This window comes from Dermacentor variabilis, chromosome 5, assembly GCF_050947875.1.
Source record: "Dermacentor variabilis isolate Ectoservices chromosome 5, ASM5094787v1, whole genome shotgun sequence".
In the NCBI taxonomy this organism is placed as follows: Eukaryota; Metazoa; Arthropoda; class Arachnida; order Ixodida; family Ixodidae; genus Dermacentor; species Dermacentor variabilis.
In genome coordinates, this window is record NC_134572.1 from 12,671,780 (window position 1) to 12,695,554 (window position 23,775).

General features: G+C 47.1%; 1 protein-coding gene across 1 annotated transcript; it reads left to right on the forward strand.

Moving 5' to 3' along the window:
- The first annotated feature begins 9,243 nt into the window (after positions 1–9,243).
- On the forward strand, positions 9,244–23,078 carry LOC142581799 (uncharacterized). Its single transcript, XM_075691252.1, has 2 exons — positions 9,244–9,430; positions 21,395–23,078. The coding sequence occupies exons 1-2, from the start codon at positions 9,292–9,294 to the stop codon at positions 22,039–22,041; spliced, it is 786 nt and encodes a 261-aa protein (XP_075547367.1). The 5' UTR covers positions 9,244–9,291; the 3' UTR covers positions 22,042–23,078.
- The last annotated feature ends 697 nt before the right edge of the window (positions 23,079–23,775 follow it).

The window sequence follows — 23,775 nt, forward strand, 5'->3', positions numbered from 1 at the left end:
GCCTCCTACGCGGGCCGTGTTCGCTCGCTCTTACTTTATGGACATTTGACGCCGACCATGCCGCCGCCGCACAAAAAAACGTTTGTGGAACGTTGGCCGTACAGTGACGTACGTGTTACGTACTCGTTGTCTACAGGTGACGCTACAGTCGGCAGACCCCCGGACTGTTTGTCAGTCACAATGCCCGGGTTTTGAAATGTGGGACTATAGTGTCGCAGTTGATGTAATAGAAGAGCTACATGCACTGTCCGTATTTTGTACAACGTTCCGTTCACATCCTTTTCTAGTCACTCGGCACGCCGAGTGGCCGATGGCGGCGGGCAATCCGAGTCAACAACGACGAAGGGCGAAAAGATGGGTAATATGAAGTGGAATGTGAATAAAATAGGAGGGTCAGTAACACAGCATCGTGGTTCCCGTTCGGTCGCGCAGGCGAACCGCGGCTGCAAAACCGGAGGAGAAGAGCGGGGAAGACTTGCTGCGCCTGTTTCTCGCCAACCGGGGCCTCCCGCTTTCGCTGGGCTTCGTTTCTATGACCGGTACGTGTTGGCTTCCGAGTGCCGCACCAATATACCCTTGTGAACCTGATAACTTCCTCTTCTTGTCCACCTGAGCGAGTGGACAGCGCACACGGAAACGTAAGACATCTTGTTTATGTAAACACGTGCGATAGTCCTGCTTGCAGTATATTGAACTGGAGTTCAACTGTACCTTGCAATTCACGAGAATTGTCGGGCACGGGAATGAGCTCTGGTGGCTTACAAGTTTCTAAATGCGTAAACTTTTTAAGCTGAAATTTTGTCGCGGAAATTCTCTAGGCCTGAAGCTATATATACGGCAAGCCAGCATGATTATTTGCGATTCGCTACTTTCATGGACTGTTACACACGTACGTAAAGCACTGCTAACATTTCGAATGGAATGTCATTGCAGTGCAAATACGTTAAATAGTGGATAGCGGAGGATGCGACTCTTTTTCAAAGACACGTTACATTGGGCCCTAAAGAAGTACGGCACTTCGAGATGCAGAACGGACCAGAAGATTTGAAGGTTGAAGCTAGATTGTTGGTACAGGTTGCAGTGAAAGGGCACTACTGAACCAGCAGATCACACGAACAGTGTCCTGTTCACGTGTCGTGTGCGTCCTTCTCGGGCGTTCTGGTCACCCAGGAGCGCGTTTCACTTCGCCATACCCGAGCAGGCGCTTTCCGTTGCCTACAATGCTGTTCGCGAAAGAAACGTAAATGTTATAGGACGAAGACCTATTTCCCCAAGGGACATGGCGAACAGCACAAAAAATGTGAATATAGTAGAGTAGATAGTAGTAGCTAGGTAGCATGGTAGATAGTAGGCGATTATGATTCGGACAGCAGGCTTTCCAGTTCCTGCTCAACGAATGTCTGCTCCTTCCAAAAGGAGAAGAAATGTCTAGTCCTCCGCAAATATAACTTATTTTCATCACGAAGACTCCGGCACATAACGAGACGCACGAGAGCCTGTGTTGTAGAGGCAGATGTAAATTTATGTAGAAAGTTCAAGCACGTTGATAGTACCTTATTCACCATAAGTTTTCTCAGGGTCGCTGCGACACTGAGACCGAGTTGCTGAGACCGTGCGCTCCGAATAATGCGTTTCATTCATTATAAGTACGCAGGTCAGAGATCTCTTAATTAAATAAACACACAATAACGTAGCCGACAGCACCGTTTGCTTGTAACCACCGCATATAGGTGAGCACATGGGCGGTAATTTCACTTATTTTCCTTGCATTCATTTCTTATCACTCACCCCGGATAGGGGCCGATCCCCGCAACCTACGCAAGGTCTACAGTCTGACGACGACAGGCGAGAAGTACCGGTACAAAATCTGGCTCTAAAATAAAATTGAATCAAAGTAATTGTTACGAAAGAAAGGACCCAGTTGTCCGTTTAGTTCAGATTCGAGCTGTTGAAAGTGCGGGGTAAAATAGGCAGACTTCAGAAGTCTTATCTGGCTCTGAACCCTTATTTAATGCATGTGACATGTTCGGCTGTCAGTGAGTGCACTGCTTTCTTCGAAATAACGAGTACTTCGCCGTGCACAAAATAATAAAAAAATGGCCCTTTGTCTTTTACAGCAACTTGGGTCGGAGCCGGTTACATCAACGGAACCGCCGAAGCTGTGTTCAACTTAGGCCTCGTCTGGTGCCAGGCTCCACTAGGCTACGCGCTCAGCCTAGTCATCGGTGAGTGTTCTTCAGTACGAACGTGCGAGCCGCTGCCGAAGCGCTCTCCCGCTCGAGCTGGTGGCGTTGGGAAAGAAGTGCAGATACTTTCGCCATTCCAGCAACGGAGGAGGCGCATACCTCCGTGCTTTCCGTCATCTGCTTTCATCGCAGAGCGACAATGCACTGGCCCGTCGAGAGCAGCGTTACGTCCTTTAGCCCTTAGCACAGCAGCGTGCTTGGTCATGGCGCACCGCTGCGCGGAAGGGATACAGTTGAGAAACTAACTGCGCACCGCTGCCCTAGCCTCGACACTATTCTCTCTTTTTTCTCTCTTTTTTTACTTTTTCTTTTTGCAATGAATCGGCAGCTCGAGACCTTTCTCGTGTTTGCCCGAACGTTGTGCGCATGCATGAATCACGCGAGAGATACGTGGGGACGTTTGCTCCTCGAAATCTGCCTATATCTGCATGCCTGTACAACGGAGAACGGTGCGTTTCTCTGTTTGTCCATAGCCAAGCTGCACTATGCGTCGGATAAATACTCCGGGGTAAGCTAGTTCTTTCCGTTTTTGTGGTGCCGTGCCAAAACGTTCGGCTCGTGTCTGAATGGTTCTGTGTTCAAAATCAGTGCTTGAACTTGTTTTCTTTTAGTTTTAGTTTTTTCCTGCATAACTATATAATTTCCGTCTTTCACTTCTACAGTGCCTGTTCTGTTTCTCCTATGTTTCGCCACCACGCGTGACACCGAGGGCTTCTGCCAAGGGGAGCGAAGCGAGAGGGGGGAGGCTTCTAGTAGACTATAGACGCCGCTTTAGCGGCCGCAGATTAATGAATAATGACACGTTGTTACTGGGAATTCGCTTAGTGTTAACTATTGAATTACGCGTTGTACTGAAGCGCGTTTACGGTATGGGCGGCGCATACACGCAGAGGGTGCCCATGTCTCACGTACTCCTCCCGTCGCCGATGATCGCGCCAATGGCTGAGCTCCGAAGACGCACTGTGAAGCAGCAAACTTTAGGCCGCGTGCGCCTCAGTGACACATGGGTGTGCCACTAACGAGAAAAAACTGGCGCTTCGACATTACACTCCATGTAATGGGCCACTGCGATCCCGTTTTGACGGAAATTTAGACGGCCGACAGGGCAAAGCGCGTCGTATTCCTCACTATTTACGCAAACGCACATTTTGAGGCACCCCAAGAGAAGCAAGGTTCCCTTGCAATAACTGCCCACATTCTTTCCCACTTTTTCGAGTTTGGCAAGCGTGAGAAAACAACATCTCGCATTGACAGCGGCGTTTCAGAGAGACCTTTGCGCCCAATAGCTGTATCATTCAGCGCCCGGCACTGCAGGTTTGAGGCAACGCTCGGTCCTCTGTCCGCGCGACAAGTTTTCGTCCGCTGGACGTCACTGTCTGGCTGAAGTCACTGGCTGCGGGTTCGATTCCCGGCCTCGGTGAGCCACTCACTACCGCGCCTTGTGACCCCGTTTGTGCTATCTTCGGGACGATAAATCCCACGATTGATTTCATTTTATTCACTGAGGTTGTCACTTTCAAAACAGCGTTCCGCACGCGGAGTTTCCAAAGAGGCTGCTTCCCTGCAGGGCCGCAAATCGTAGTCGCCTTCTCTGCAATACCAACTGCTGCCATAAGATGCGAAGCCTACTTTCTTCCAAGTCCAAGGACGTAACGCGAAAGCGTGCGGACATATGGGCGATCTTTCGCATTAGGCAACCATTCTAGTTTTCGTAAGTCCGCAAATATCACTGTGATGCCTAAAACGAATTTTATATGTTTAAGCTGACATACAAGCGTTCTTCAGTGTCGCTCAAATGCCTTCCTATTACGATTTGTACTTTTTTGGATGAACGTGAATTTCGTGGAAAAGTTTTACCGGTGGATGTCAATCAGACATCTTATTGCTGAACTTAATCAAAAGCGCAAATGTGAACCAGGAGTGAACGCATCTGGTCGCCCAGGTGGACTGTTCTTCGCGGGCAGAATGCATGCAACCAAGGCGTTTACAATGCTGGACCCGTTCCAGCAGCACTACGGCTGTTGGATTGGCCTCTTGCTCTGCGTGCCAGCGGTCTCTGGCGAAGTCTTCTGGACAGCCTCCAACCTGTCTGCCTTGGGTAAGAAACGCAGAGCGTAATCTGTGCAAATAAACCGATATTGCTTTCTGTACAGCACAGTTGTCCGTTCCTTTATTTTCGTTATAGATTGTAGTACTTTTTTCTCAGCAGAGTGCTCTACTTGTTATGGTATTTGCATAACGCGACTGGTTGATGCCAATAACACCTTATAGTACATATTTTCCTTGCTCAAGATAGTGTATAATTTCCTGTCATGTACAAGCTTAGTCGAGCCAATTGGTTTGATCAGCATATTTTGTGCCCGTCTTTGGAAGTATTACAAGCAATTGTGAAAGTCGTTTTTGCACTCGAGAAGCTTGAACGAAACTCAGATGACATGCGCGCTAATGGGGCAGTGCAGCTGTGTGTTGGGCATGTAGGTGAACATACTTGGAGAGCATTGTTTTCTTGTAAGCTTCTGCCGTGCAACGGGTTTTCAAACTACTCAAACATCAGTTTACTGCTTATTCTTCTGTACAAGGGTATAGGCTGAAGATGCGTAAAAAATCAGCACATTTACTTGTCGTATGGGGGCGTTTCTGTTCGTTAATATAGAGCTTGCAAAAGCCAAATCTGTTGTCAGAGAGTGGGATATGCATGTGCTAGCATTAGGAACAACTGAGCAGGCTTCATCAGCTGTGGCCAGCTTCACTGCTTTGCCTCCGAGGTTCGTGCTGGCCATGCCGTTCATTGCATTCCTTTCTTGACACTGTCTTCAATGAATCACGTGCACGCAACCGAAGCCTTGCTGCATTGCTGCCATTCTTTCAGGCGAGACCGTGGGCACCTTTACGCAACTAAACGTCACCCTGATCATAGTTGTGTCCACCAGCCTAATCCTGTTATACACGTCGAGGGGAGGTCTCGCCTCTGTGTTGTACACGGACGTCTTCCAGCTGGGCAGCACCATCATAGGTCTGGTGAGTGACTGGTATATATAGGCGGCAAGCCATGTGCACCGCTGCTGGCGGGGCATGCGGTCAACTGTCCCCATGCCGGTAACGCATTAAGATGCGCGGAATTAAGAGAGATAAAAATGAGGGAAAAGAGGAGAAGGAAGGAAGCTATAGTATGCATAGAGTTTCTCACTATAGCACCTAAAGGGAATGTGGAGTTACCGTCTATGGGAGTTTGCTAAGGGGCGCTGGGCCGTCATGGGAATGACGGTATATGTGTCTGCGAGGCTTGTGTTGGCTGGTGTTGCAAGAGGCTTCGTCTAAAACGTGGATATGGCTACACAAATAACGCGTTCTTAAAGTAAGATCTTGATAAAATGTTTCCATTCACGCAAATTGCACCTTTACTCACCTAGAATGCATGACGAAGGGAAGAAAAGCAAGAACAGTCGACAAACTGTTTCAAAGCGAGCGCGAATCTTGTCGTCTGTCCTCCAACTTTAGCGGCCCGCTGATACTTTTTACGTATCATATTATTGTGCGTGCAATAACAAGTTCTCATAGTTAAACAAAACATGTTCTTGTGTAATAATAAAGCTAAAACAGCTTTTTACGTGCAGTTCTAGTAGAAAATGAATCATTGTGACAGACGGAACGGTGCTTGCCTGGCTCTCCGAGAACGTTTCCAATCCGAGGTCACAATATATCGGCATTCCCATGCATACCACAGCGCAGCAGCGCCAGATTTTTCTCTAGGTAATATAGTGAGAAACTCTATGGCAGTACGTAAGTGTCTGTACATAAGCGAGCAAATTTTTATAAAGCGACGGATATGTGCCGATTTTGTGAGTGACTCCTTTAAAGCAAAGCTGTGCAGCTTCTTGAAGGAGCGGCTGTAAGGTCGTTTTATATGCCGGTGGTGAGGTAATTCCCGGATAATCGTGATTCTAATTGCGAATCTAGACTCGGTTATGTAGTCTTGACAAATATTGGATACCAGGATGTTGATTGATTTTTGGTTGTGAATAGGTTGGGCGTATCATGGTGCATGTGTTACAATGTTTATTTAGCCTTTTTAAACGCTCTTGCGGCGCTGCTCATACGCAGTGGTGCTGTGTGCCCTTCATCGCGACCAACCAGGCCGCAGCGAAGATAAGCGACGCACAAAAAGAGTGGGTCGGCGTCATTAAAAACCAAGATGTGAGTCAGATCTTGGATCAGCTCTTCATGACCATCTTCGGCGGTATACCCTGGCAGGTTTGTCGTGCCTTGTGTGGGCCTTTTTTTGCTTATGACACTGCTTTTGGCGCCGTGTGTGCTAAAAGTAATCTGAATCCGCATGAAATTGTTTCCCACGTTCACCGAGTTCATGGTTGCGGAATCGTGTGACCTGCACTATTTTAGCGTCATAATTGACGCACGTGCTTGAATGGACGCGATCTAGCTATTCGGTCCACGTGCGGACCAAGAACGAACTGATCAGCCCGCTCTTTTCTCGGCTGCGCAGGTATACTTCCAGCGGGTGTTGAGCTCCGATTCCGCCTTCACCGCGAAAATGCTCTCATTCTTGTCCGCCCTGGGATGCGCGTTCCTGTCCCTCCCACCGGTCATCGTTGGTGCCACTGGGAAAAGCGCTAGTAGGTGTTCAAAAATTCCGATATATTACGTGCCAAAATCGCAATCTGATTGAGGCGCGCCATAGTGAGGGACTCCGGAATAATTTTCCCCACCTGGGGATCCTTATCGTGCAGCCATTGCACGGCACAAGGGCGTTCTTGCATTCGGCCCCCATCGATCTGCGGTCGCCGCGACCGCAGTAGGTGTTTGGACTTACTGCGATTCCGCCACGAGGTGTTGTTCGAAATGTGTGTTGCCTATAGGCAGAACTATTCGAATGAAAATTTTCTCTGCCCGAACAACGGTTTACTATGTTCACTAGGAAAATAAATGGTAGTAAACTAAGCCTAGCTTAACCGGGAATCATTCAATCAACATGGACAAAACAAGTGGCGTCTGTATGCCATTTGGTGTCGGCGATTGCTTGACTCAACACTGCGCTGCACTGCGTTCGGCAAGCCGATATTAGAACGCATTCTTCTGTTGTTAATTACGATGTAACTTCTGTTTCATGCACGCTAATGGACTTTTCCTCGATTACCTATCGCACACTATGAAGAAAGGGCTATATCTGTCTTTTTCGCGCTGTTTGATTTATGCAAATAACTACTTCGCGTTTAGCATCGAACTGCTTAATCCTTGTACGGAGTGATCTTAAGTCTTTCATTCATCTAACAAATTACCGTGGTACGGAAGCCAGGGACATATTTGCGGTTAACATTTTCCATACCGAGATGAACGAATAAAATATCTTCAATCAGTGAATATAAATTATTTTTCTTTTTTAACAAAGCAATATGAACTAAGCACATCGCTTTCGATTGCAGACTTCACGGCGGTGGGCTACCCGGGTTCGTACAACTTGGACGAAAACCACCGCAAGGAGATTATGCCGTACGCCATACGCTACCTGACGCCGGGCGTGATTTCGATCATGGGCCAACTGGCCATCGCGGCGGCCGTAATGTCGTCCGTCGACTCGTCCATGCTGAGTGCTTCGTCACTCATCGCGCGCAACATCTACCAGCTTATTTTCAGGCCCACGGTGCGCAGACGAGCTCACTAGCACTAAAACTGGCGCCGTGTTACTTATGGTGACGCAAGATTTGTTTCGTTTTGGTTAGAACTGCAAGTTGCAAGTTGACTTTGTAGCATAATTATATCATCCTCGGTGAACGGTATATATACTGCAACTCCGTATTCTGCTATCAGAATACATTAGTGTCGTCCAGGAGTAGCGTCGCTATATACAACGTTTCTTTCTCCGCCATATGTATTGCTTCAAGCAATTCACATCCTGCCGAACGAATAACGAGTTCTGTGCTTTTCGTCAAACGAAATCAAGGTTTGGCGTCCTTCTGCATACATTGAGAGACAGAATAAACTCGAAATATTTAACCTGATTATTCATTTTAATGCGAAAAAGCCTAAAGGTGCGAATATTTTGCCAGCGCCAAATTCTAATTTTTTATCTGAAGGGCTAATGTCTTGGTAGGGCTGACAACTCGGCGTATCAAACACACCACGCAAGCGATATTAGATATTTCATGATTGTCTGAAGCGCAGTGCAATATAGACAATGTAAAATGGAAAGAACGGCGGAGGGAAAGAGCAATACGGTGCTTCATACTCCACATTTGTCGTTCACAATTACAATCGCTCAGAAATAACGGCATGTCGCTGATAAGCTACGGCATTTCTTTCGGAATATGTATTGTCATTTATACTGTTGTAATTGAGGCTGAACCGTTGCTAATACAAATAAATTTCAGTCGAACAGTTTGCGCGAGCTAATGCTCCCAAGCCCGTTCCCTGCAGTTTAGACAATTAACTGCACTAATCAAATCGTGGTTAGAACCTTCCACCCACAATCTCTGAATATTTTTACACATGACCAACAATGCGAATACAGTTTCATATGACGTCATGGTCGGATGCTTATTCGCTAGTTTACTAGATCAGCACATATCAAGGCCGCTGTAGTGTGTGTTGAACGGTTGCGAGCACGTGAAATAAGCAACTGCTCGAATCCACCTGCAGGCGAGGGGCAGCACGAGTGTTGTCGGAGCATTTCCCAAACCACGCGCTCTGGCTTTCCGGCACAAACAGCGGGGGCCAATTTCCACTTTCGCTACTCGGCTGGTAGAAGCACGCGCTGGTACAACTGAAACGACTTGATGCAGGGGGACTTCACGTGCGCTCTCTATGTAACAGCACAGAGAGTGAGTGTCTTCGTCTCTGTGCAACATAAAAGAAAGGCCTGTTGGTGAGTGCGGAGGGCCGCGAACAGGGCCGGCAATTGCGGATGCACTAGGAGAGGCAGGGTTTTGTTCGGCGCAGGGTGATTGAAATTGCTGTTGTGACCGTGCAGGCATCCGAGGGCGAGCTGTGCGCTGCGCTTCGATGCGCCCTGTGGGTGGTCGGCCTGTTGGCGATGACCATGGCCCTCAAAGTGCAGTCGGTGTTTGCGCTCTGGACGCTCTCCTCGGACCTTGTCTACGTGCTGCTCTTCCCTCAGTTCATCGCGCTCTTTTTCATGCCTAGCAAGATCAACGCCTACGGCGCAGCCAGTGGTAGGTTTTTCTTTTTCTCACTCTTAAGCTAAGCCTTAACCTTGAATTTAAGGATGCCTCGCAGTCTCTCTCACAGCGCACACAGTTTATAACGACACACATTATTTATAGAATGAAGAAGTCACAAAAGGGCTATATCAAAAGACCTGACGATTCGTCGTCATAAGTAGAAGCCAGATTTTTAGGCACTAAAATGTAGGTTTTAGGCGCCTAAAACAGGTACTTAGACTCATCTTAGATGCTATAAGGACCAGGATAGGCACTATAAACTACTTGGAAACAACGAATTGTTTTATGAATTGAATGCGTAAAGCTCATTTTCATGGTAAGGAAATTGAAGTAGCATTGAAGTGTGAGAATTCAAACGCAGCAGCCGTTTTGTACAAGCCATTGCTTCGTAGGGCTTTGCTGGGCAGACAAGCAGCGGCTTTTTTGACAGCCCACTTATAATGCAGCTAACATGCTTGGTACGTTTATCCTAATGCTATGAGCAGGTATATTGTCTATTAAATAGCCAAACTTCATTGCTTTCACTGACGCATCAAGCGGAGCAAGCACGGAAAATACACAATACGGTAGGATAGCGGCTGATGTGCGGGGATAGCTGTGTGATGGCCAGGGTTTATTGCAGAGGAGCCGAGTTAGCGGCTGGTACACTGCAGAGTTCAGGTGTGCTGCCATTGGCAGGTATATCTGCGCAACCACGGAAAAAGCGGAGGAGCCGAAAAAGGCAATCATGTAACTAGAGTATGCAGTACTTGCAGCGAATTTTGCACGCTTCCGCCTAACACGCGCAGCGCACTGTATACAGTAAAAAGAATTTCCAAGCACCAGTGGGCACTACACCTGTTGTACCTTTCTCTGTCAAATTCCCGCCTGCTATGGAACACGGAGTTGCGTACCCACTGCCGAAGAAGGATGCTTTTTCCGACATTGCTAGCCAGTCAGTGTGAGGAAGATGGTGGGAGGCACTCACAAGCTTTGTCTACGCAAGCGCTCATTTACTAGGTCACATTGCCAGGTGCGTTGTCATTAGCAGTAGTGTCTGTTAATGCTGCCATGTATTATGGAAATAAGTAAGCCACTGTACTTTCGCATGAAAAGAAAAAGAAAAGAAAGAAAAGGCATAAGGTAGCCCGAAAAGTGAAGCATTGAGAGCACTAGCAAAATTTAGACAACTACATAAGGTTCGTATTTTTTACCGGCCATGTAAATTGCATTCAACATTCGCTTACTAATTATATTACCTAGCATGGTGTCACACTCACCCAGACAAACATGAACAGGTCTCTCTCGATGACCGCGAACACTCGCTGTCACAACGTGATGAAGAGCGCGGCAGGAGCGGCGAGCGAATTGCCCTTCGTGCTGCCACCCTCATTGAAATGCGCACTATAGACGCGCGAGGACCTACCATCGTTCCTTAGCGGCTATGATGTTGGGATGCTAAGATCGGGGGATCAAATCCCGGCCATGTCAGCCGCATTTAGATGGGGGCGAAATGCGAAAACACCCGCGTACTTATATTTAGCTGAACATTAAAAAACCCCAGGTGGTCCAAATTATTCCGCAGTCCCCTACTACGGCGTGCCTCATAATCAAATCGTGAATTTGACACGTCAAACACCATAATTTCTTACAGCGAAGCTGTTAATCCAGGATCGTGTCCGTGTGTTAACACAAAACTATCATCATCACGACATGCTCTAGCGTCGTCGTCTAGCTGGCTCGTTGGCGCTACCGCGCAAACGCGCTCGTGCCAGTGCCCCCGCGCTCGTCGTCGTCAGTAATTTAAAAACACAAAGACGAAACCAATTTTACAACGAACCTAATAAGGGCTAGTTCCCCGAGGATCGTGTCCCGTATCCAGCTTTTCTGGACACAAGGGTTTAGTTCGCGTGAGTGCCACCACGTGGCGTACTGTCCTTAAGCTTTTCAAACTTCCCGCGGTGACGCGTGATGACGTCAACAAAACAAAAAAATTACCGACGATTACGTTACTTCCTAATGCGAAATTTGAGCGCAGCAAATAAGCTGTTTCACCTTTTCGATAGATTGAGGCAAAGAAATCGAGCAACACATGTATGCGCTATCACAGAATTTTTTTTTATTTTTCACACGTATTCCTTTAACAAAGACTCCACTAGGTAAGCTTCTGCTTCGGCGGCACGCACCTCTGGATTCTGACGGCGACGGCGCTGGGCCTCTGCTCTGGCAGCTCGTTTAGCAGCAGCAGCAGCAGCAGCAGACGGAGGACTTCCATCGGTCGTCTCGCTCATGGCTCAGAAAGAACTGGCAGATAATTTCGCAGTGGCGAACGGCAGCGGCAATTTCGGCTCGGGCGGTGCACATATACAGATCCGCCGCCACCGATCTGGCTCTCTGATTGCCACCGCACAGGGCGAACGGCAGCGGCAATTTCGGCTCGGGCGGTGCACATATACAGATCCGCCGCCACCGATCTGGCTCTCTGATTGCCACCGCACAGGGGTTGCATTGGAGGAGGAGCGAAGAAAGGAATTAAGTTCGAGCCGGCGCTTTGACAACCGGAGACTCGCAGGAAGAGGGGGGAGGGGGGCGGCGTGTACACCCAGCGGCAAACGATGGGGGCAGAAGCGCGCGCAGCAAGCGGACAACACGATAAAGGGAGGAGGGAAGAGATAGCAGCGACTGACTGATGCCGCTGACGCCGATAGTGAGTCAACCCCAGCTGCGGAGTTGGTTTCAGGGACAACGCCGCCGATGCCGACACAAACAATATGATACCCTCGCTTCCGCAGCGCTAAGAACCAGGTCTAGCCGTGGGAAGGTGGTCACGTATTCGTCGACGTGCCGGGGCCTACGTGAAATAACCGGCGCGTCGGCAACTGAAGAGCACCCTATCCGCCACACAAGAACAGGGGGGGGGGACCCTTTCCTCCTCTTTCTGCATGGCGGCGACGGTGTTCTATGCAGTCACGTTATCTTGACTCTCTAGCGGCGTCAGCGGCATCCAGCGGTATCAGTCGGTCGCTGCTAGCGCTGGGGGGATGAAAGGGGGGCGGAGCTGGTTACGAGGCCGACGACAACGCCGACGACGACGCGAAACCCAGGAACGGACGCCAAAGAGCTGCGCTCTAAAATAAAATAATTAAAAGCTTTCCCTGCGGATTGAACTTCGCCACAATGCTTGTCCCGCCGGCGTTATCAGTGTTCTTGATAAAGCGTAGCCGCTCGTCGCCTGGAAATTACTCGTCATCCTAAGAGCGTTTAGTCGCGACGAGCAATGGTTGATCTTTTTTTCTTCTTGTTATTTTTTCTTTTGCTTTTGATTCTACGTAGTAAAGAAGCTAGGCCAACCGTCAGAAGCTCTTCGTGGCAGCCTTTCGTCAGTCGGCACGCATTGTTAACGTCCGAACATCGCACAGCGTTTACTAGAGACGCCGTCGTGGATGGATCTTGATTTTCACTTATCGAATTCGTTAAGGTGCACACAATTATTTCACTAGCGACTTTGCAATGCGCACTCATGGGCTACCGCCGCAGCTGCACATCTAGATGTGCTTAAGTATTAAGACATATACATGGATATGTTGGTTTTTCACCTTGACACAAAAGTCACGACCCAATAATTCAGCAAACTGTCCCTGTGTCGTCGCAGGGTGTGAGACCGGGCTAGTTGGTATTCCATGCTGCAGTGACTAGCGCAAGAGTGGACACGGGACACTAAAGAGGCGAGAAGGATAAGCGCAAACTTCCAACTGGGCGCTTGTCCTTCTAGCCTCTTTAGTGTCCCCTGTCCACTCTTGCGCTAGTCACTTCAGTCTGTGTCGTCATCCGTTAGCACGCTATGGCCGAAGCTGCTCGCAATATTACGTCACATTTACTGGCCACCAGGCCAGGTACACCTGTGGGTATTACATATACAATACTTGCAGTTAGTTTCCAAAGTAGTCTGCAATGACGGTTATCCACGTGCGTGAAGCAAGAACGCTATTTGAAATTATTGTGCAGTAATATATGCGGGATGTATATGTTCTCCACATTCTCTACCATGTTACCGTTCCGCCGCAACGTAGACTCGCAGCTATCGAACGCCGTAAAGGCTATCCACATACTCAAAGACCTGGCGCACAACTCCTGACACTTAATTGTATTCAGGAGTTGAGCGACTGCCCAGGGTATCCTTAACGAATGTTACATAACACAGTATGAGGTTTTACTTGCCAAAACCACGATTTCATTATAAGGCACGCTGTAGTTGAGGATTCGAGAATAATTTAGACCACTTGGGATTTTTTAACGTGCGCCTAACCCTAAGTACACGGGTGTTTTCGCATTTCATACTCACTTAAATACGGCTGCCGTGGTTGGGATTCAATCCCGAGACCTCGTGATTAGCAGCCGAACCCAATAAAAGCTAAGCAACTACGGAGGGCAAGGAAAGTTGGCAGTTCGAGGAAGGTGACAGCCGGCACGTGAGACAATTTGTTCCCATCCTCATTGCGCGAGAATCGGTGCCAGCTGTCGAAGAGTGACACCGTAGAATGCACTGTATTCAATGTGATGGAGTCCGCGTCCAATATTTCAGACCCGAATCATACTGTAACTACTGACGACCAGGCATCTGGCTAATACGTGCAGTCGCTTGACAGCTGCCGAGCGCTGGCGTCGGCCATAGTACGTAGACACAAAACTCGCCACACGTGCGCCGATCCCGAAGATAGTGCAATACCGGGCCGACCCGCTGTGGAGGTGAAGCAGGCGTTAAGCACTCTCCATACGTGCACTGATCCCGAAGGTAGTGCAATACCGGGCCGACCCGCGGCGAAGGTGAATCTGGCGTTACTCATTCTCCATACGTGCGTCGATTCGGAAGATAGTGCAATACCGGGCCGACCGGCGGCGGAGGTGAAGCAGGCGTTAAAGGGACACTAAATGTTATTATGAAGTCAAGTTAAAGTGATAAAGCAATGCTCTAGAACGTCTAAGGCGTCAATATAATCTCGAACAGAGCTTTAGTAACCGAGAAATTGAGGTAAATGCATGACACGATTTGAGACCCCCCAGGGACATTCCGGTACTAGCACCATGACGAAGGCACTCCTCATCATAATTTATGCCACTAGTATTCAACTACTCGTATTAAAAAGATAATTTCATTAGATTATAAGAAGGAGGAAATGCTACTTGTCTACTTCTATCCGATTCCATAAAAAAATAACATTTTGACGTTACTCTTGAGTAGTATGGGTGGTTGGAAAGGTTTCGTTCAACTCTGCGCCGCGCGCGCTTTGGAGTTTGTTGTTTCGTTATCGCGTCGTGGTGCGCTGGTTCTGCTGGCTCGCGAAACTTGCATTTGGAACAAACAGCGAGAATGCCACGGCCATGTGATGTCATGGGATGCGCGAATGGTCCGCGGAACTTAGCCAAGGGCAGTTGCAGCGGCGAATCCAACGTTACTTATCACTGTGTGCCAACGAGTGAACATCTCCGTTCGAAGGGGTTCAGTGCCGTACCTCTGCCACAGCGCGTTGGCAAGGAGCCGAAAAATCGCGTAGTGTGCTCGCTGAACTTTCTTCCAGAGGATTACGAGTTCAACGCTGACTTACTGAAGTCGTGTGGAGTGCCTTTCAAAGCAATTCTTTCCCGCAGTGCTGCTCCGTCGGTCTTGCCTGCATTCTCCGAAGCGTAAGAACAACTGCAGGTCGAAGACGGGGTGGTTAGTGCGTCATTTGGCTTTCACGAAGGAAAAGTTATAAATGTGCGAATATGTACAGCCATGACATACAGTTGCCGTCGTAGTACACTCTAAGAAAAAAAAAGGACTAAAAGGGGCAGGGAGGTTAGTCCTTTTGGGGACTAACTGATTTGCCACAACCATTAGTCCTTTTGGGGACGAACTGACATGGGATGAACTGTTACTCCCCATGCTTAGTCCTTCAAGGGACTAACAGTTGCCCTTGACCGATGCTCCTCAAGGGAGTAACAGTAATTCATTCCGATGCTCCGCAAAGGTAGAATTAATGAAATGAGGCATTTATACCCAAAAGAAATTAATGAGCTGGAAAAAAAAAAACGTGCCCGAGAGTAGGATTCGAACTCACGTGCTCTCGCTCACAGGTCAGGTACTCCAACCACTTCACCGCGCCGCTTTTTTTTTTTCTTTATTGCCTGTTTGCAGCACAAACCAAGAACACATTCAAATGCTAAAACATGTCAACCACACTTTGGCTAACATTATATATTAAAATCGCTTCAGCTTGATCAGTTCATCAAGAATAGCCACCCACTCAGGAGGCTCACTCTGGGCACGATATATTTCCCGAATATACGCGACACTTTCGATGGTTTATTCTCGCCGGACGGGTATCGACATCCGAGTGTCGCACTGCCATTCTCGTTTTCCACAGACTGTGGAGGCCAAGGAGCATAAACATATCGTACGGAACTCCTCCTTCGTTATCGGTTGGCAAATATCGAATACCAAGAGGTGTAATCGGTAGTTCTTTTTTAAGTGTACGTTGTAAGATATCCCAATGAAATGTTGGGTCCCAGCAATCGATGAAAACGTGTTCAATGGTCTCTGGCTTTTTACAAAGTAAGCAGTTTACTGTCCATGGCACATATATTCCTTTTTCGTCTAACCATGTTTTTACGGGTAGCGTGTTTGTGTGTAGCTTAAAGAAAAACGTTTTTTGAGAGGGTCTAACTGGCATTTTTTTCACCCGTTTAAGTACATCATCTCCTTGGCCTCCCCAGTTTACAGACCTGTACAATGGTATTGGCAACATTGTATCAACTAAGTCTTTATACAGTGTTTTTCTTGTCACAGAGCACAGATATTCCATGGAAAACCGCACACGCAACATACGAAGTGAATCAACCACTTCGCGCAGATATCCCCTAATACTTCCTCCCTTCACATCACTGGTCGTTACAACATATTGCGGCAGTGCTTTTCCCAAACGAACTTGAATTACTGTGCGTAGAAAATCATTTCTCTGATCCCGAAAAAAAAAGAAAACGCGACACAATTTGTCTGATAAACAAATGCGACAGACCTAGCCCACCACTTCGAGCTGAACGAAACAAATTGGTTCTGCTTATCCTTTCCCAACTGGAAGCCCATATGAATACGGCAAATACACGATGCATTTTTTGCACACTTGAGCGACACATTGATAACACTTGCATAATATACCACACTTTCGCTACTAAAAAGAGATTGCACACAGATGCACGTCCAAACATTGACAAATCTTGGCCAAGCCAACCCTTTGATTTTTCACTCATTCTATCAGCTTCATCGGACCAGTACTGTGCGGTATCATTATAGTGCTCGAGCGGCACACCCAAGTACTTAGTTGGCGTTGTTGGACAAGGTTAAGCATGGGGACGCAAGTGCGGCAATATAAAACTCCACATTTTGTGCAAGCTATGCAGTGAGAGTCTAACGTCCAGTGTACTTGCAACCATAAGCGACTGCGAAAAGAAATCAGCCCGAGTATTCTTAGGGTGATTTAAACTGAGGCACTACGCCATGTATACGTGTAGCGAGCTCAAACGGGGCACCGAAGACGACAGAGAAGGCCAATTTCTGTGTCGCTTAACGTGTGCCGTTTGAGCTACACATCGCTTCAGTTCGCAACCTCCTTGGAACGGAAGGAACTTAGGTTCTATTGACCAAGAAAATCTAGCCGTCTATCAATGACTTGCGCATTTAATGTGTATCGCTCATTTATGGTGTGCGCACGAAGGGCATGGCTCTTCACATTCCAGTTTTAAGTTTCACGCAATTTTCTCACGAAGAGGCAAGGTGCTGCTTTGCATGTAGTTCAATAGACAATGCACGAACTTCGAACCGTTCACGATTTATAGACAATACCGTTTTCGCCGCATCGCTCCATGACACGGACGAAAACAGCGCAGTGCCTGGGGAGTAACTGTTGCCGTTCGTCCTCCCGTTGCTCTCTTTCCGACCAGCGACTAAACACTTACTCTCCGAAATTTGCACACGGCACGCACATTCATGCAGTTAGTCCTTTGGGGGACGAAAGCGCCCTTTTTAGGACTAACGGTGCAGTTACTCCCATTTTCCCCGGGATTTTTCTTAGAGTGTAGTACGCAACGACGCCGGCAGCGCGAGCACTCAGCAGCAGGTCACGTTCATCAGTGCTTCAATCGATGAAGTTGAGCCCAGCGTCGCGAGCCAATGTGTCATTGTCAGGGTCGTCCATTGCAACTAGCGTCGAAGTTGGCGTCATAAAATAAAGAACCAACTTATCGTCGCGCGCTTTCCCTTCCGCTAGATACCATAGTTCCGCTTTCGCGCTGCTGTCGGCTCTGTCTTGGCTCTGTTTCTGGCCGCGCGTTTACGTTTTGCGCAGAAAAGCCGTAGCGCCGTCTGTGGGCGCCATTTTACTAATCGACGGTGCAACGTCACTATGAGACCATGACGTCACCACTCCTCAATAGGAGGGTGGGTGATTTGACTGCGCTAGAGGTACGCGGACGCTTCAGAACGCATTTTCTCTTAAAATAAGTCTCTTCTTCGCATGAAACAAGTGATTCTAGGTTTCTGGGATGGTATCTCAACAGTCCACGTTGACCTAATATTAACCTTTAGTGTCCCTTTAAGCACACCCCATACGTGCGCTGATCCCGAAAATAGTGCAATGCCAGGACGACCCGCGGCGGAGGTGCAGTTTGCCATTAAGGGGCCCACATACACAGCTTCGCTGGTCATCCTTCTTCACAGAGTGGAAGGGCACTGAGTTTTAGTCATTCAGGCCTGTGCATTATCGGAAGTTTTTATGGCCATTAAGTGCAAAATAAATGCACGTGTGACATAAATGAAAAATGATAGAAACTAGACCTGACTCACTTTCTCGACGCCTCTAAGAGAACTAAATCGTATTGGTTCATACTACAATAAGCCTACCGAACAATTTCCTTAATTGACATCATAAAGGTCGAGAGTCGAACCCACGACCTTTGGTGTTAAGGCAAAGTTAATAAGGTACTCGAACCCACGACCCAACATGGAGATTTGGGCGAAACGGCCATATCTCCAAGTTGGATTCCAACCGACATCGTGAAGGTCGAGAGCTGAGTCGAGAGCCAGTATTCCTTGGATTAAGAAACAGTCGCAGCTGCGACGCAGATGGCATGGAAATAAAACCAGTGAAATATGTTATTGATCAGATTAGTCCAGAACTAACACACATATTTAATCTCTGTATTTCGACAGGGGTTTTTTCCTTCGAAAATGCAAACGGCACGCGTAATAGCTCTCTACAAAAAGGGGAACAAGCATAAGGTTGCCAATTATCGACCGATATCTATTCTCCCCGTATTTTCTAAAGGTTTCGAAAAAATTATTTTTACTCTTTTATCCTGTTTTTGCACCAAATATGTCCTGACAAAATCACAATATGGCTTCCAAAAACATAAGTCTACAGAACACGCCCTACTGGATCAAAAAGAATACACCCTACAACAGTTTGAAAAAAAAAATATAAAGTAGTAGGAATTTTTGTGGATTTCACACAAGCATTTGACTACATCCACCACGGCATTTCATTTGGCATTCGTGGGCTCCCACTCGCGTTACTTAAAAGCTATCTTGCGCATGAATGTCAAATTGTTTCTATAAATGATTTCGTATCAGATAAGAAGATAATTTCAAGTGTACCACACGGGAGCATTCTTGGTCCTTTATTGTTCACTTTATATATTAATGACATAGTCCATATCTGCCCAGAAGTTAAGTTTATTATCTATGCAGATGACACAAGTATATTTGTCACCTCAGCATCAGATCTTATTCTTTCTAGTAAATCTAATGACGTCTTACAGAAGTTAGACAACTGGACAAGTAACAATAAGTTAAAGATAAATGCAACTAAAACAAAAGCCGTAGTTTTTCATTCGAATGGTCAACAAGTGACTTTCCAGAATAACCTTGTATTTGGAGGCTCAGATATAGAAATAATGAAGTCAATGAAAGTACTTGGGGTACATTTCTCCAGTTCTTTGCAATGAGATGACCACGTCAATAATATTCAAATAAAAATAAGTCGGATAACTGGAATATTAAGCCGTATCGGGTACCTTATCCCCAACTCAGTGAGCTAACTGATATACAAATCGCTGTTTAGTTCTTAACTACTACTGTTTGGTTTGGGGAACAACTACAGATACAAACTTAACGAAATTACTGAGAATACAGAAGAGAATACTGAGGCTGATAGACAACGCTATAATTGTAGCACGTAGCGACCAACTATTTAAAAAATATAGGATAATCAAAATGAATGACCTATATCAATACAGACTACTAAGAGAGTACTGTCTTAGCTGCAAACGCTCAAACTATTTGTTCATGGAGATGGCGAATCTTTGCTTAAAGGAGAAGGCATATGAAACAAGAAATACAGAAATGTGGAACGTTCCTTACTTTCGTACTAATTATGGCTTTCAGATGCTTCGATGTACTCTTCCGCGAATTTTAAATAATTACACTAGCAAAGGTGTAGATGTGTCTCATTTAAGTGTCGTAGAATTAGCGGATATTTTTGTTGTATGAACTATGTAGTAATTTATTGAAGTGCAGAAGATTGCAGCCGTTTTCTTCTTTGTATAAGCTATGTATAAACTATGCTTTCAGTTTTCCTTTATGTCTTGATCTTCAGCTAAAACAATGTGTCACTTAAAAAAAAAAAAGAAAGAGTGCTGTGATATTATGACGTCCTTCAGCTGCTGCCATTGTTCACAAAGGGGGCGGAGGATCCCTGAAGCCTTCATTTAAACGGCTTATCCCTCCGCCTCCTGTTACATGGTACTGTGACGAAGCAAATCAATCAATCAATCAATCAATCAATCAATCAATCAATCAATCAATCAATCAATCAATCAATCAATCAATCAATCAATCAATCAATCAATCAATCAACTACTTTTGGTGTTAAGGCGAAGTTAATAGAGCCACAGTTAATTAAGATAGAGTTCATTAGGGCACTAGGGCCCACGCCCTGTGGTGCCAGTCGCAACCGCGACCTTTGGTGGGAGAAAACAATAGGAAGTAACAACGCATTAGAATGAAAATGTGAAGTAATGTAATGAATATATCGGGTGCGTGCAGGCTTTCACCTTCATCCTATTCAGCGTAGGCTAAGGTGACTGTCAACTTTTTCCATGTCGCTACCGTTCTCAAGTGCATTGAAAGGTTATCCTTCGCAACAGCGAGACCGAATTAAAGCACGTAAAGATAAAAATGCTCCCCTCCCCCAATTTCGGGGGAGGAGGAGGGAGATATTTAAGAACTACTTGGGTATTCAAAAATAACACTAAAACCAGCAACCAAGGAATGCAAACTAGCAGCTTACAAATCCCTCGTGAGGCCCATTCTAGAATATGCATCAGTTGTCTGGTCACCTCACTGCGTACCTGATGCATCAAAGCTTGAGGCTGTGCAGAAGAAAGCTGTTAGATTTATTTGTAATCGATGTGGTCGCAATTTCTCGCCTTCTTTGTATGCTGGCCTGCTATCGCTTGAGCCGTTGGCACATAGGCGCACGTGTGAAAGGATTATAATGTTGCACAAAATTCTACATGCTTCTGTCATTGTCGACGTACCTGTGGCATTTGTTGGCTCCTCGGCACGTGTAACGCGAAGAGCCAATCCCTTGAATATTGTTCCCTCTCGAGCTCACTTAGATAGCTTCAAATTTTATTCCTTGCCATTTACCATCGTATTGTGGAATAACCTACATACTCATCTCCGAGAATTGCCATATGAGTGTTGTGTAGACGAAGTTCGTTTACATGTGACATGTTGATTGTATGTTGTCTTGATGTACTTACCCACTCCTGCTATGCCTCAAATATGAGACAGCAGTATTTTTTTGTAAATAAATGAATAAATGGTCTGCCGAGAACACAGCCTTTGGACTCTGCTTCGTTCCGTTCGTTGGCTCGCAGGCTTCATGATAGGCCTGATGGCGCGGACCCTTTGCGGCGAGCCGGAATTCGGCGTTCCGGTTGTCTTGGCGCTGCCCCTTTACGACGCTGAGCGGGGCCAGCAGTTTCCTTTCCGGACCTTCTGCATGCTGCTGAGCCTGGCCAGCCTCCTCGGTTGCTCGGAGCTCGCTGCGTACCTGTTCCGCTCGGGTCACCTGGAAGCGCACCAGGATGTGTGGGGCTGCTTTGTGGAGGAGCCGTCGGTCGCGAATCTGCGCAACGGCTTGTCGACGAACGCGGCTTTCAACAACGCCGCCGGCGGTGGCGTGAGCGCGATGTCCACACGTATACAAACCGCTGGCATCAAGCCACGCGGCCAGCAAGTCCCCGACAATGAAGGCACGGGAGAACAGCGGAAAGACCATAGCGCATCGACGAAGAGCCAGCGGCCAGCTGCTGCACAGCATCACTACGGGACCGGCGCCCGGGAAAGCAAGCGGCCAAGCAATGCGGACTCGAAGGGCAGCGGTCATAGCGTCAAGTTGGCGGACATTGCGGCCGGGCAGAAGACCCCGTCCAAGAAAAGCAAAGAGCGGAAGGGCGAAACCGCCCCGGCGAAAAGCGAAACCGCCGCGGCAAAGGGCGCGAGAGCGAAGAAACATAAGTAGCTCCATCCCTTAAAAAAAAAAAAAGAGATTTTGTCCGAGACGCTGATTTGGCATATATCATGACACATTTGAAATTCGTCACTTAATGCAATAGCCAGTCCTTTATTTTTTCTTTTTTTCCGTTTCCTTCTTTTTTTGCGGTAGAACGTGTAGCAAAGCTTCACAATCCGTTCGGCGCATTTTTTCTTTTACTACACAGCTTCTCAATTCGTACGCAGCGAAGAATCGCAACTCGCTTAGCTTCTTTCTTCACTGAACTTTTTTGCCTTCGCGTTTGTTTAGAAAAGCACATCGCCAGCAGTTGGAGATGCATTGCTAGCCAAGGAAGGCGAGTGCATGCTGTATGTATGACCCACAAAAGGTGGTGACCAAGACTGAGAACTCTTTCTGCATGAAAGCAAATGTTCAACGTCTTTTTTTTTTTTGCGTTAGCGTATATGTAGTAAAGCGCAGGTTGCGTTTTGAGAATGTGGTAAGCACGGCTAGCAGCCGCGTTAATTCGAAGGGGTCCTCGTTATGTGTACGGAGTCTTTTTCTCTCTAGCCTAAGTGGTTTTTATGCGCTGTGGGTGCAGCACATACGCGAGAGGTCGACCCTTGTATCTGAACCTGCTGCAGGACTCCGACCGAGCATATGAAGTGAGTCGCGGGATCTTTCATTGCCTTTTCATGCAGCAAAAATGCCTTCCGGCTAGTACGCAATGCCTTCTAAGGTGAATTGGCAATTCTACTCCAGATGAAAGGATGCGCTTTGTCCCGCTGTCGAAACAGCTGCTATCCCTTGGTCGTGCAGTGTTCATCAATTGAGATCGCTATCTTTCTGTGAAGACTTGAAGTTATAAACGGTACCTCAGGCTGGAGCGAACGTTTCGACCAGGAGACTAGTCTTTGTCGCGTGCGGACTGTCAGGCGCACACTGGGACATACGCTGAAGCGATTCCGCGGTGTCGTTTTATGTGTGCGTTACAAACCTTGTGTTGAGTGCGTTCCCGCACAGTACTATGCACAGATCTTTTGAAGCCGACGAATTCTACCTTGTGAAGGTATTAAAACTTTTGACTGTGCGAGCGACGCATATCGTTATTTGAAAAAGTTCTGTGGACGTCAACGCGCATGCAAGCCGCAAACTCATTTTAGAGTGTTCTACCGCGATCAATTGCACTTGCTTTGATTGTCACTAAAAAACGCCTACAGTGCATGGCTTTTATGTTAAATCTTTTCATACTGAAACAATAAAAGTGCGAGACGATAACAGAAGATCGGCCCAGGCAAGAGGCCGAGTTCCTAGCAGAAAACTCGCCTTCGTGCATAGCATAGCCTTCGTGCAAGTTTTGTCTAACGTAATACAAAATGCAGGGCTCATTGATATAGGAGTGTCGGGACAGGGAGCTCGCTCTTATACACGAATTCAAGGTCGCTCTTACGCCCGCCTTGATCGGATTTATGTTTCTTCATCACTCCTCACCCGAGCACTGTCCTGTATTACTATCCCAGTTTCGTTCGCTGATCATTGCATGGTTATTGCAAAGATTGGTGAGAAATCTGTAACCGATTTCCGACCCCAGTGGGCACTCTGGAAGCTTAACTCTGAGCTCCTAAATGATCAGGAATTTATTAATCGCGTGCGCATGGCCCTAAAAAAAATTCTCTTTCTACTGACGCCGTTATTTTCAGCTTGGGAACTCTTTAAACAAGAGGTTCGTACAGTGGCTATAGAAATTGGATCGCTGAAAGC

Coding starts and splice junctions, on each gene's coding strand:
- LOC142581799 (XM_075691252.1), top strand. CDS start 9,292: ATGACCATGGCCCTCAAAGTGCAGTCGGTGTTTGCGCTCTGGACGCTC. Junction 9,431..21,394: donor CGCCTACGGCGCAGCCAGTG/GTAGGTTTTTCT, acceptor GTTGGCTCGCAG/GCTTCATGATAGGCCTGATG.